The sequence below is a fragment of the Carassius carassius genome, chromosome 36 (assembly GCF_963082965.1).
Source record: "Carassius carassius chromosome 36, fCarCar2.1, whole genome shotgun sequence".
Lineage (NCBI taxonomy): Eukaryota > Metazoa > Chordata > Actinopteri > Cypriniformes > Cyprinidae > Carassius > Carassius carassius.
The window spans coordinates 24,214,318-24,228,369 of record NC_081790.1 but is presented as its reverse complement, the minus strand read 5'-3'; the positions used below and the strand labels follow the sequence as shown (position 1 = coordinate 24,228,369).

The window sequence follows — 14,052 nt, the reverse complement described above, 5'->3', positions numbered from 1 at the left end:
GTTTAGTGTATTGTTAATATTTATTTGTAGTAACAGAACAGCTGCAGAACAATATCCACTGACTGCATTTGCAAAAGCTTAATGATAATGTCATGACATCAGGCGGAACTTAAAAGATGCCTTTCTACTAGATAAACATAGCACACCCTTTAATGGCTTTATCCTTTATTACGTTCTAAGATGAATAGCTCCACATGTGTTTGAAGTAATGGTAAATGTTCAATGGAAGTGTTTATTTTGGGGTTTTGGATACAACAAAAGATTGTTGCTAACAGGCCCAAACTTGTACAATAAATATATTACTGGTGACATTATAAAAAGGCAGGTAATAAAAAAGTTAAAACCATGCCTGAAGGTGTCTGAAAAATGTAAGACAAAAAAAAAAGTCTTACCTAAAACTGAACCAGTGACTTCTAAAAGATCTAATCCAGAAACTCCATTTTCTGTGAAGGCATAAATAAATAGAACTATGTTTATGTACTCTATTAATCTTTTGAAGAGTAACTCAACATATTGATGAGTATACAGTATATAACAATTGTGTTTGAGGTATTACAACATTTTTGCAAACAAAGTTAAGAGTGAATCTCAAAAGATCATGAGAGTTGAAAACTGTAATTGAGCGCCCTCTTGTGATTGCGCAAAGTTTAACAAAGAAAAAAAAAAGGTTTCCTAAAAGTACAATACAAAAGTAAAATCGACTGTTTTTCATTTTAAAGACGTTGTGATGTAACTCTTTAGATGTTCGATGAAAATGAATCCCCTCACCCACAAAACTCTGCGCATATTGAGGAAATCCAATATGCTTTATCCATGTGGACACTTGGTCTGGGCTCCAGTCCTCGACTGAAATCATGCTTGCATTTACAATCTCTCCTTCTGCATCGGTTCTTCCTTAGAAAAAAACGCATTACATAAGTAATGAATAAAACATACAAACAATTAACAATTAACTAACATACAGATTTCGACTTCAGGTTATTTACCAAAGTTACTGGTTGAGGTGAAGCTAGTATAAAATCATATGAAATCCATTTCACTGGATCAGTGGACATGTACAGTAAGCTATTAATCTGATCTCCATCTTCCACTGCTGCATGTCCTGGAAAAGAAACGCTCACAGTCTTTATTGACTCATTCATTGTACAGTAAAGTCTTTACTGACTCATTGTTATCGTGTGCACGGTGCTATATAACAGATTACTGCGGCTAAAAAGAACAAAACATAGTTTACCTTAATCTCAGAAACTGCCCTGCATTAACACTTTTCGCTCACAGCTGTTGTTGAATGACGTATACACACTTCGGCAGGTGAGGGCGGAGCTAAGACAGTGCCGTGAATTGTGGGAAATGTAGTCTACAGCAGAATTCCTCAAATCTTGCCGTGGAGGGCCAATCTGCTGCAGAGTTTAGGTCCAACCCTAATCAAACTCACCTACCTGAGATTTTCTAATGATCCTGAAGACATTGATTAGCATGCTCAGGTGTGTTTGATTAGGGTTAGAGCTAAACTCTTAAGGAAAGTGGAAGTCGTGGGCCAGATTTGAGGATCCCTGGCCTAGAGTCTACTACCTGCAACAACAGTTTAATCACAGGACCAGCCGTGAAGTAACATTGCTAGGTTCATTTCAAGGGTTCAAAGAAAGATCGCTAAGGTACATCTGTCTTGGCTCACTCAAAAGAATAACATCCATTTAATAAAATAATCAAAAATTTGGGATAAAGTTGGATATAAGGCCTGATATTTACATAGCCAATATAATTTTTTGTTATTAGGCTATACATTTGTGAGACTTTTTGTTATTAGGCTATAGCTTGTAATTTAGATACCCATATTTTTTTCCCGTTTCTTTTATTTATTACCTTTGTTAAATTTGAATGTCCAGCTAATATTTTCAATTAGAATTCAGTTAATATTTTGTGTTATATTGTATATTGTATATATATACAAAACTTTACTTTTTTTTAAGTGCTCCTTTAAAGACCATATTTAGGTTCTGAAAGTGTAAACCTAATGAGCATAGTACAATCAAGCTTAAATGGCCCATATCACCTGAATTCACCAAAGAGCTTTAAATAGAGAGCTGTGTGATAATGCTTACATTGCTTTATGCTGAATACACTCATATATATATTAATAATAATATAAATAATCAATATTTAATATTTAAATAATGATGTGGAAGTTTCAAATTTCAATATTTTATTCAGAATACAACATAGATGACATATCAAAAATCCTTTTAAGGGAAAAATAAGTTGATTTAAAATTTCATGGCATCAACACATCTCAAAAAAAAAGTTGGGACAAGGCCATGTTTACCACGGTGTGGCATCCCCTCTTCCTTTTATAACAGTCTGCAAACGTCTAGGAACTGAGGAGACAAGCTGCTCAAGTGTAGGAATAGGAATGTTGTCCCGTTCTTGTCTAATACATGCTTCTAGTTGCTCAACTGTCTTAGTTCTTCTTTGTCGCATCTTCCTCTTTATGATGCGCCAAATGTTTTCTATGGGTGAAAGATCTGGACTGCAGGCTGGCCATTTCAGTACCCAGATCCTTCTTCTACGCAGCCATGATGTTGTAATTCATGCAGTATGTGGTCTAGCATTGTCATGTTGGAAAATGTAAGGTCTTCCCTGAAAGAGACCACATCTGGATGTTGTTCTAGAACTTGGATATACCTTTCAGCATTGATGGTGCCTTTCCAGATGTGTAAGCTGCCCATGCCACACACACTCATGCAACCCCATACCATCAGAGATGCAGGCTTCTGAGCTGAGCGCTGATAACAACTTGGGTTGTCCTTGTCCTCTTTAGTCCGGATGACATGGCGTCCCAGTTTTCCAAAAAGAACTTAAAATTTTGATTCGTCTGACCACAGAAATGAGCCAATATTTGGCATGACTTTTCGAAATGTCTCACTTTCGACATTTGATATGTTATCTATATTCTATTGTGAATAAAATATAAGTTTGAGATTTGTAAATTATTCCATTCTGTTTTTACTCACAATTTGTACAGTGTCCCAACATTTTTGGAATTGGGTTTGTATATATATATAGGGCAATAATATGGTTCAAATTGTGCATTGATGTAGTGATTATTTATTAATATGCTCATGATCATTTCTGGTTACTTTACCATCTCTTATAATACCATACTACCATATTGGGTGCAGAAAAAAAAAAAAGACTCAAAGCAAAGAAAAAAAAGTTTAAATTTTTATTTTTCTGTTTTTGTTGTTTTCATTCTTACTCCACGACAGGTTGCTTGGGTCTAACATTAGCACATCATAATTCCAGTGCGGAACATCTATCTCATAAGCTGCAGGTCTGGGATGACAAGTGCAATATGGGGAGGAAAGTGTCTACAGTATTACAGGTACTCAACATCTGTGAGGAGCCCACAAATATCAAATATAAACTCTAGAATCACAACACACATTCAGACTACAATGGTACACATTAACACTTAAGCAGATAAAACAAATAACCCATCTCTCAAATATAACACTCATAACAGGAACAGCCATTACTGCTGATGTCAACCTTTCGCTCATGACAAGTGAAAACATCTTGAATGAGAAACATTTTAAATTATTTGACAGAAGAAAAGCAAATGGATGATCTGAATGTGCATGAGTCAATAGGTCAGCGAGCCTAACACAGCATACAGCATGCACAGTTAGCCGTCCATTGAGAGTGGAGTAGTTGTCATTTGCATCCCGACAGGTGATAGAACGCTGAGTAAGTAAGGATGACAGCTTCTTGGGAGTTGAGCACACAACTTCTGGGAGGAGAGGCTCAGAGCAATTATACGTTGCTGAGGGCTTCAACACCAGGCAACACTTTCCCCTCCAGCAGCTCCAGACTGGCTCCGCCTCCTGTGCTCACATGACTGACCTTGTCTTCTGTGTCCCACTTGGCACAGCAGGTTGCTGTGTCTCCCCCACCTGAATTTAAAGAGACAAATAAGTCCATTAGTTTAGTTTATTATAGTTGTCGACTGATATGGCTTTTTATAGCAGCCGATAACGATATCTTAGAGAGCCAGGTGGCCAATGGCCGAAAAAAGTCAATATAGGACAATATCACATCACGCTGCTTAAATTTAAGTATCACATGTATCATTTCTGCAATTAAATTTATATGTAATATTTACTAAAATAATTAGAAACGAATCACTTGGAAATACATTTGAAATCATTTGATCTTAAAGGGATAGTTCACCCAAAAATGAAAATTTGATATTTATCTGGTTACCCCCAGGGCATCCAAGAAGTAGGTGACAGTTTCTTCAGTAGAACACAAACTGAGATTTTTAGCTCAAACCATTGCAGTCTGTCAGTCTTATAATGTAAGTGGATGTGAATCACGGCCTTGGGAGTCAAAAAACATACACAAACAAAACCAAATTAAACCCTGTGGCTCGTGACACAAAATGATTGGTCTGTGCAAGAAACTGAACAGTATTTATATCTATCTATCTATCTACTTTTTTTTTTTTTTTTTACCTCTGATACACACAATGTCCGAACTATTAGAACTCTCCTGAACGCGTTCAAGCAGTCACGCGTCTTCTTGCTTTATGGCTGATTGCAGACTGAAGTGGATTACCGCCACCTATCTCTCAAATGGACCATTGACACCATCTACAATCTCAATTAGGAGTGTCAATTGTCCATTTGAGAGATAGGTGGCGGTAATGCACTTAAGTCTGCAATCCGCCATAAAGCAAGAAGAAACCAACTCGGATTTTTTTATTGTATGTTTTAGCCGTGATTCACATCCACTTACATTATAAGACTGATGAACTGCAACGGTTTTAGTAAAAAAAATTAAAAAAAAAAAAATCTCAGTTTGTGTTCTACTGAAGAAACAAAGCCACCAAGATCTTGGATGCCCTGGGGGTAAGCAGATAAACATTACATTTTCATTTTTGGGTGAACTATCCCTTTAAATTTCAGATTAAATTTCAGATAGGAACTACTTGATTCTGTAAGACCAATCTATTAGATGCGTGTCATTACAGGCATTTTGGGCAAGAACTTAAACAATGAAATGAAATCCTTACCAATAATGGTGATGCAGCCATTTTTGGTCGCTTCCACTACTTTGTCCATCAAGTTCTTGGTTCCAAAAGAGAAGTTGTCCCACTCAAACACACCAACAGGTCCATTCCACACAATCTGCTTGGCTCTGGCTACAGCCTCTGCATTGAGCTTGGAGCTCTCAGAACCACAGTCTAGACCCTGGACAGAAGGAGAACCATTTCTAGCTCACTTCAGAGGAAGAGGAGAAGATGATACAGCTCACAACAATCTAACATTTGTCCACCTCACCATCCAGCCAGCTGGAATACCATCGGCTACCAATGCAGACCCGGTCACTGCCTTCTCATCAAACTTGTCTGCAGTGACAAAGTCAACAGGAAGTGTGATCTTCACGCCATTCTTCTCGGCCTTAGCCATGAGGTCTTTCACAATTTTGGCACCCTCTTCGTCAAACAGGGAAGTGCCAATCTGAGCACAACAAGAGAACAATTTTTTTAAAACTTGATGGGGGTACTTCAGAAAACACTTTATGCCATATACTTGGGTAAGATTATAGATAAAAAAAAGAGGGTGTTACAGATTTCACGTTATTATATTTTATAATATTATAATCACGATCTTGCCAGTGTTCCCTTATCTTATATATATTTGTATTACTTTCTGTCTAGAGTGCCATTTGTAGTCCTTTTGTTTCATTGGTCCTCTTGATTGTATTCCCATGTGTGTCTTGTATCTTGTTAGTGTCTCGGTGTATAACAGTCCAGTGTTTTAGTCAGTCCGAGTCAGTGTTGTTTCTATTTCCTGGTTCTTTCTGTGTTTGGTTCTATGTTTCTGGATTACCTTTTGTTTTATTAAATGTTCCACTGATTACACTTGGATCCTACCTCGGCTCTTTCTTGCACTTACACGTTACAGTTACATTATAGTCACATATTTTGTTAATTACAAAGCACTGTTATAACAAAATAATGTTTATTTTAACCTAATTTATTTTAGGGACTTTTCACATAACACCATGATTATAATAATAAAAAAATAAAATTCTTAAGTTGGGGACTTTAGTTTGCAGTTTGAATGAAGCTTCAACCCACTTACCTCCATGTTTTTGAGAACCTTGAGGAAGGTAAAGGCCATTCCTCCACCAATGATCATCTCATTCACCTTATCCAACATGTTGTTGATCAGCTGAATCTTATCTTTGACCTTGGCTCTGTATGATCAAAGCAACAATCAATTAAACAAAGCCCTTTCAATGAAATGCTAATTTTTTTAATGTAAATCTTTTTGGGATGAAACTGAGAAACATCTGCCTTTGAGAAACTGCCCTAGAACGGTTTATTTATGAGACAAAAGTTTAAGGATTGTTTTTCATTGCAGTACAGCTTATCATTGGGTCAGTTGCCTCACTGATCTTTGTAACTGGGACAAACCCTGGACTACTTCAGTCACAACTGCACATGACTGACGGCCAATGAATATGCAGGGGTGGATGCTTTCAGAGAAAAAATTAAATAAAGACATTGTATAAGTTGTGCAACGGCCTGAACTATGACTTCAAGCAAATAATTTGCACTGAATCCTCCATTTCCACAAGAACACTGTGTAGTGATCACTGCTAATTCGTTTTAAGTGAGTTCCATCATTGCATCATGCATAGCTGCATCACAAGGGTTTCAGCATTACACCTAGAGGACATGAAACTATGAAAAGGAGGAAATCTACAAATGCTTAAATACAATTCTTTTTACAGCCACATATAGGAGGTGAGGCTTAAAGAACAGAAGAGCAAAATGGATATTGTCACACATCCTACTGTTGCATAAGAGGATAAACTCATCTATTCCTGGACTGTCACTAATGCGTTCTGAGGGTTTTTTTTCAAGTAAGAAAAGACAGATGCATTGTAGTAAAGCATCTCATATTATCTGCCATTATATCAGGTGATCATTTAGTTGTTTAGAAGTTCACTAGCAGTACATTGACCAGAATAATGAGCTGAAACCTTTCCTTTGATCACGGACAAGATCTTACCATACAAAGTCTTTTGGTGTTTTTAATAACTAAACCTGGTTAAAACTTATCCTTCTTATAACATTATTCAGAACTAAAATGATAAGCTATCAACATACTCCAATACTCACCCTCCGAGAATTGCCAAGAAAGGCTTCTGTGGTTTCTCAAGGGCCATGGCAAAGTAGTCCAACTCCTTCTTCATCAGAAAACCAGCTGCCTTCTGAGGGAGATTCACTCCAACCATGGAGCTAGAGTGAGACATTAGACATGAAACCCAAAAGGAGAAAAAAACTTGATCATTTCTATTTTTCAATCACGGTTTCATGTAATGGAGCACCTATGAGCTCTGTGAGCAGTTCCAAAGGCATCGTTGACGTAGACATCACCCAGCTTGGACAGGGAGGCACGGAAAGAATCGATTTCCTTCTGACTTGCTTTGGTCTAAAAAGAGGAATCAAAATACATCAAAAAACATTTATAGGGCATATGCCACTTGGAGAATAAAAAGAGCATAAAAACTGAACTGTGTAATTACTGCAAACGTTTCTGTAATGCTCCCCCTTTTTGGCATTAAGGTCTGTTCACACTAACACATGTCTTGCAATCAGAATTGTGATATTAAGTCAGAATTGTGGGATATAAACTCACAATTGCAAGCTAATATCTCGCAATTCTAACTTTTTTTTTTTTTCCAATTCTGACATCTCAGAATTGTGAGAGAAGATAAACTCACCATTGAGAGGATTTTCTTACATTTGCGAGTTTATATCTTCCAATTCTGACTTTGCAACTCGCAACTATCAAGTGAGAACTCAACGGTTAAAATTTTTAGATTAAAAAAGAAACATTGCAATTCTACAAAAAAGTTAATCAGTTAAATCAGTGACAAAAACGGGCTTGAATGAATATGCAAAGTTAACCCTAAAAAGAAAAAAACAAAGTCACTTCAATAGTATGTGACCGTTTGTGTCAGTCTGAAAAGACCCATTAAAACTTTTTTTTTTTTTTATATCTCGCTGTATATTTGTCAATGTGCACAAGCCTTTTTTCAATGAGCATAATCCCGCCCTAAACTAACGCCATTGGTTGAACCAAGTTGCTATTCAATGGGCACTTCAGAGATCGTCTTACTATTGGGAGATGAGTCTGTATTACTTACTACTGGAGAAAGTGTAACTCTAACTTGGATCATGTGTGCCTTAATAACCAATCACATTACAGTTCTGATGTCACTGAAGTTTTGAGTTGTGCGACACTCAATTAAGGTTTACGAATACCATAGGAATGAATGAGAAGTGCTGTAAGCTGAATCCCACCTGTCGCAAAAAGTCAGTCACTTGTTTTATTACAGAGCATTTGTTTTCATGGTAAACTCTAAAAATATAAAACCATAATCAATCCGAAAGTATTAATGTAAATCATGTTTAAGATTAGCTGATAGGCTGTCGATTCATTATATGACAAGCCTTTTCCTCTGAAAAGCTGTTTATTCAGATTAGTGAAGCCTCTCCTTCATTGAAATCCATTAAAAAAAAAAAAAAAAAAATATATATATATATATATATAAAAAAAAAAAAACCCCTCTGGTCTCCTTTCCGTTACCATTAGACGTTACACTTTTTCAGGTTTGCCTTCTAGCGACTTTGGTGCACATTTTGAACCATGTATATAATGTGTAAACCAGCAAATGGCATACTTATGGTTGTGTTTGCATAGTAAACTGGGGAAAGTATTTTAACCCAGTTACAGTAAGACCCCTGGAACAAGACCAACCTACATATAGTTAAGATCACATTACTGCTGTCCACATGCACTCAAAGTTCATGACTTCTGAACTACTGTAATGAAATGTTACACAGGTGCCTAGAAAATGCCAAGCACAAGTTCAGTGCAGTCGCCTGCCAGAAAAGAAGATGGCAGTTTCCCGGTCTCTTTCTATGGTCTCTACTCATCTCACTCTTTCTCTTCTACCCTTTCCAGTATGCATTCCAGACAGGGATCCATGGACCAGAAAAGCCACATGATCACATATGACCTTCCTACAAATGTCAATAGGTCAGCTGCATACAGTATCTCTGCATGCACACAAAACCACTGATTGCCTTTAACAGCAGTAGCTTGTGCTTTGTAGACAAGCTATCACTCAATGATAGAAGCAAATTATTAGCTTCTTGAGCCAAAACAGAATGATTTAGTAAGAGATTTGTGAAACTAGCCTAATCTTAGAGGGTTTTCTTTACGGATTAGTTTATATTAAATATTTGTAGTTGCAAGAGTCCTTATAACAAATACCCTATTCTCATTTCTTTCTTTTTTTTTTTTTTAGCACATAGCATTAAAAACCACAGATCCTACTGTATAGGTCATACTGCCATCATGGGAACTTATAAGGTCTTAAATTCAGTTTAATCAGCTTCATATTTATTTTTAAAGCCATGTCAAAAGCAAGGCTATCTTCATGATAAAAACAAAATATAACAAAAGGTCATACAATTAACAAGAAGCTATATATGACATTTAAGGCTAATACTAGACAAAATCTCAAATGCATTCAGGTGATACTTTTTTAAAATACATCAATTAAATATTTCTGAATAACACTGTTGTCTGTCTATTTAAGTTAAAAACACTCCAACAAAAATTGTTAAACAGACATTGTAATTAATTGTTTTAATCATGATCTTAAATGTTTATAGCAAAAATCTTAAATTTATTTTTTTTCTTAAAATTGTAGAAGTTACAACAGCACTGTAATGCATTCTACAGGCTCACAGTTTTGAGTTTACTTTGCAATGTTTACTTTATGGTGTTTATATTTTAATGTGTTGTAGAGTCATGGATCTCCTTCACCCTCATCTTTTTTAATTAGCAGATGGAAGTAGTTAAGCATAGACATTTCAAAATAAGAGTCCTATTGCATTTTAGACTAGTTTATAATTAATAGTTGCATTATGCATAAATTATTTTTTTTCTGGATAGCTGTGGTATTTTTTTTGTTATATACTATGATAGATATATGATAAACAAAAGATACATGATTTAGAGTATGTGGAATCTGTTCTGTATGGACCACAGTGATTTTATTTGTCCAGGTCTTAAAATTTGATTTGAATATTTCTGTAAGATGACCAAGCACTTTCTGCAGAGCCACTGTTGTACGGCGCACTGACCTTGTTTCCCGATGCGTCTTTGCCTTTGCCCTCCTCGGCCACATGGAACCGCAGGTTCTCCAGTAGAATGACAGAACCTGCAGCTGGGTCTGCACAGGCTTTCTCCACATCTGGACCCACACAGTCCTTCAGGAACTGAACATCTCTTCATAAGCAAATTAAACCGCAAGATTGGTGGCGAAGCACTAAATTGAATTATGTATGCTTTGCTATTAAGATGTCAGCTTGGGAATGATTTTCTGCTATACATTTCTAATGTTTATGCAGTAAAGCTATATAACACCACTGCAGTCAAACAGATGTAGCTTGAAGGTTTATATTATTTTTTTAACTGATGGTGTAATACATGTAGGTTAAAAGTCTATATTGAACGCTCTTACTTTCCCAGCAGGCTCTTGAGTTCTGCAGCCACAGGCTCCAGAGAGTACTTGGGCATGGGGACTCCATCCGGCCGGCCCAAGTGGCTCATCAGGACTACAGCTTTGGCCCCATTATCTAAACAATACTGAATTGATGGGACTGCAGCCTTGATTCTGATGAGAGCAAATATGATATTAGTTACAAATTCTGTATCACATGGCCAACATGTCTTTTTCAACAGTAAGCCAGTGCTATATACAAATATATATAATAATAATAAAAAACATTTTGTAATCATAAATTGGTATTTCAAACTAAATGCACTTAATTAGAACAATTTAGATATTATATAAACTGTTAATTTGTTTGTTGAGATTGTAATTACAAGTAAAGCTCAAACGTCTGGAATTTTATCAGTTCTTTAATATTTTGCAAGAATATATAGACATGAATGAATGATAATATAGAGCAATTTATAAACAAAAAGCTGTTGGTCCATTTGAATGATAAAAACATTGCAATTCATCAACACAGAATTTGAAGTAACCATTACTGGCAAGACAAAAAAATTTTTTTTTGGGAATATCAGCAATATCCATCTCACCTCTGGTTATTTGTTATGGTCTTGTCCTTCATAGGGACGTTGAAGTCAACCCTAATGGAGAGAGAGAAAAGAAAATCGATCTACTACAGAATTTGATACATAAAATGCCATCATTTAATGTAATGACTAGATTGCTCATTCATTATTTGGAAAATAAAAAGATAAAGAAAATTCATTTAAAATAAGAGACACGTGAAAATTCAGTCTTGTTATCCAAAACTTTTAATAGCAATTTATCTCTTTAGCGTAAATTTTAGTCTATGAAAAACACTAATAATATACACTTTAATAAGCTTTTTTAATAAATAAAAATACTGTTGAATGACAATAATAAACAACTAAGTCTATAAGCTATCTGAAAGCTATCTGATAATTATCATATACATATTATAGGAGTACACACACTGCTGCAACGTCTCCAGACTACAGTGAATTATTACTGTAAAGCCCACTAAAGCATTCAGATGCATTCAGGGTGCTGTTGCATCGGCTACTGTAATATTATTAACAAAGTTAGACAATATTATAGCAGTTTAGAGCCTGACAGTGGTCATTGTAAGAGCATGAGCCATTGCAACTGCAGGAATATCTACTGACTCATGATCATCATCGTGAAAGCTACTAATTACTTATTCAAAATGATACATAATTTGGATATTTATGTAAGGGTGAAAAATGTTAAATAAAGCAGCAGACTGTGGGCGAGACATGATGGTCAGCCAATGTGGACTTTCAGTCAAAAGCTATTTGCTGGCAGGCCTTTTTTCGGTTCTGAATACCATTATTCTAATAGTTGCTGAGAAGATGTTTATGTCTTTTAGCGGAATATATTATAAACAATTTTCATTTATGTGCATGAAAAGAAATACCTGGCATGCGTGAGTGACAGGAGTATAACAAGCAGCAACACGCCACTAAATGAACGTGCATACTGGTATACACCCGCCAGCACACCTAAAACATTACGTGATGTAAAAACATGCTGGTTGTCGGTATAATATAAAAATAAAGTGACTAGAGGCTCCCTGACCATTTGACATTTGTAGCTGTGTGGTGTCATTTCACCGAGACATTTTACAGCGTCTACAGGACATGATTGTGAGAAGTTTAAACATCTGCTTTTATTTTAATACAACGGTTATAATATCTGTATATTATATACAGATATTAGAGGACATTCACGTGCCTTTGGTGCAGCTGCCATCCTGCACGTAAAACGTGACGCATGACACTTACACTTCCGGTTATCAATGATTGAACTCTCTAGGCGTTCTTTCGCATAACCTTGAGCGATTCCAAAAAATTAAAGCTGAATTTTGATATGCCTACATTAAGCCAGACAGCATAAATTAAGAGTACGGGCATGTGGATATATCGTTTGTGAGTATTATAACGGTGACAATTCAGACTCACCTCATGATCACGCGCTTTCCTTTCACATCCACCTTGTCCAACGTGAGTTTGTTTGACAGAGACATTCTGGCTGTGGATTTGCAACGAATTTCTCTTTAGGTGGCGTGGCGCAGTGGTGCAGTGCTGGGTAAGTTCTCGAATGAGAGAGTGACCTTTAGCTTGATGCTGATGTACACAGTGTGGGCGGGTCTAATAGAGGTATGCGGTTCTAAGCGTAGCGCTCATTGGATATACCTGCTGTCAATCAATTGCTAACTGAGCTCAAAGGATGTTAGAAACTATGACGATGACGGAGCGTGTTGCAATGTTGCTGCTCCTATCTAGAGACCCTACGCTCCTAAATGTCAGGGGAACAATTGTACTTTATTAGGTTTTCTTACCCCATCCCCAGGAACTATGAGAGTGAAGATATAAGACACATGGCAAACATTACTACTGTATATCATTCCAAGAATATAAAAAGATGACTGGAACTTTAGCGTCTGCCATCAGGTATTGGCGTTTAGATAAAAAGGCAAGGAATGTGTGCACTGAGGTAGAGGTGTCTTTGCATGTGCACCTCATAGTCCTGATCATGGCTTAACTGGGGGTTCTGGTAAATGTAGGAGACCTCCAAATTTGTCCACCTACTGTTGGAACTTGCAGGTACACAGCTTGGTTGGATTTTTTTAACTAGCTCCTCCATCTCCATCTTGGTTCCTGAACAGGAACACGTGGACGAAGGTGTACTTAATACGGCAGGACAACTTTAAAATACACTGACCCATGGAACCTCCAAACTTGAAGAGACTGGATCAGGAGCAGCTGAGACCATACCCTCAACTGCTGGAGATGCTTCTGAGTGACTGGCAGCTGGCACTCCAGCTCTGCCAGTTTCTGGAAAGACACATAATCGCTGTTTTGATCATCCCCATGCAGCTGAGGAACACCAGAGCAGTGATCGTTCTGTCTTGTGACGTGCCTCTGAGGAAACACTATATACAGATCTTCAACCATGGCATGCCATGTTCTCTACTTCTTCAGGTTTCTTGAGAACGACAGATCCAACTCCTCAATTCTGGCACACACATCTCCTCTGTACATGGCTGCATGAGCTGCTGCAGATGTCACCTCACTGGGCTTGTATAGCTCCACAAAATCCTTGAAGTTCCATTTTGCTTTGCAGTTGCACATCTTAATCCAGTGCTTGATGTGTGGGAAATGAATCATCTCAAGTTCAAGACAGTGGACAATGGTAACTCATGGAGGTGACTATCTCCAAGGCTCTCCCAAACGTATGTGGATAACCAAACACTTCCCGGCAGATATCCCTTCTTCTACCCAGGCCTTCCTTGTACCGCAGCAGATTGTAGAGTGTGGTGTTAAGGTAGGTGGCTACTGCCTGAAGAACCACGTGGCGCAGACCCAATCCGTTTTCATTGTCCCAAAAAGGAATGAG

At 37.1% G+C, this 14,052-nt stretch overlaps 2 protein-coding genes across 2 annotated transcripts in view; both read right to left on the bottom strand.

Annotated features, from left to right (window-relative positions):
- Nucleotides 1-1,146, bottom strand: part of amot (angiomotin) — a 41,746-nt gene extending 40,600 nt beyond the window's left edge. Inside the window, exons 1-3 of the mRNA XM_059526748.1 lie at nucleotides 996-1,146; nucleotides 769-894; nucleotides 393-443 (exon numbers count right to left, since the gene is read on the bottom strand). Of these exons, the coding sequence (XP_059382731.1) occupies nucleotides 393-443; nucleotides 769-856 (139 nt within the window). The 5' untranslated portion in view covers nucleotides 857-894; nucleotides 996-1,146. The remainder of the gene's footprint in view (nucleotides 1-392; nucleotides 444-768; nucleotides 895-995) is intronic.
- Nucleotides 1,147-3,226: 2,080 nt separating this feature from the next.
- Nucleotides 3,227-12,778, bottom strand: LOC132117454 (phosphoglycerate kinase 1-like). Its single transcript, XM_059526747.1, has 10 exons — nucleotides 12,615-12,778; nucleotides 11,202-11,252; nucleotides 10,618-10,770; nucleotides 10,238-10,382; nucleotides 7,405-7,508; nucleotides 7,196-7,315; nucleotides 6,150-6,264; nucleotides 5,343-5,522; nucleotides 5,075-5,252; nucleotides 3,227-3,953 (listed from the first exon to the last, which is right to left on the bottom strand). Exons 1-10 carry the CDS (start codon nucleotides 12,677-12,679, stop codon nucleotides 3,814-3,816), a joined length of 1,251 nt encoding a protein of 416 aa, XP_059382730.1. The 5' UTR covers nucleotides 12,680-12,778; the 3' UTR covers nucleotides 3,227-3,813.
- Between the last annotated feature and the right edge of the window lie 1,274 nt (nucleotides 12,779-14,052).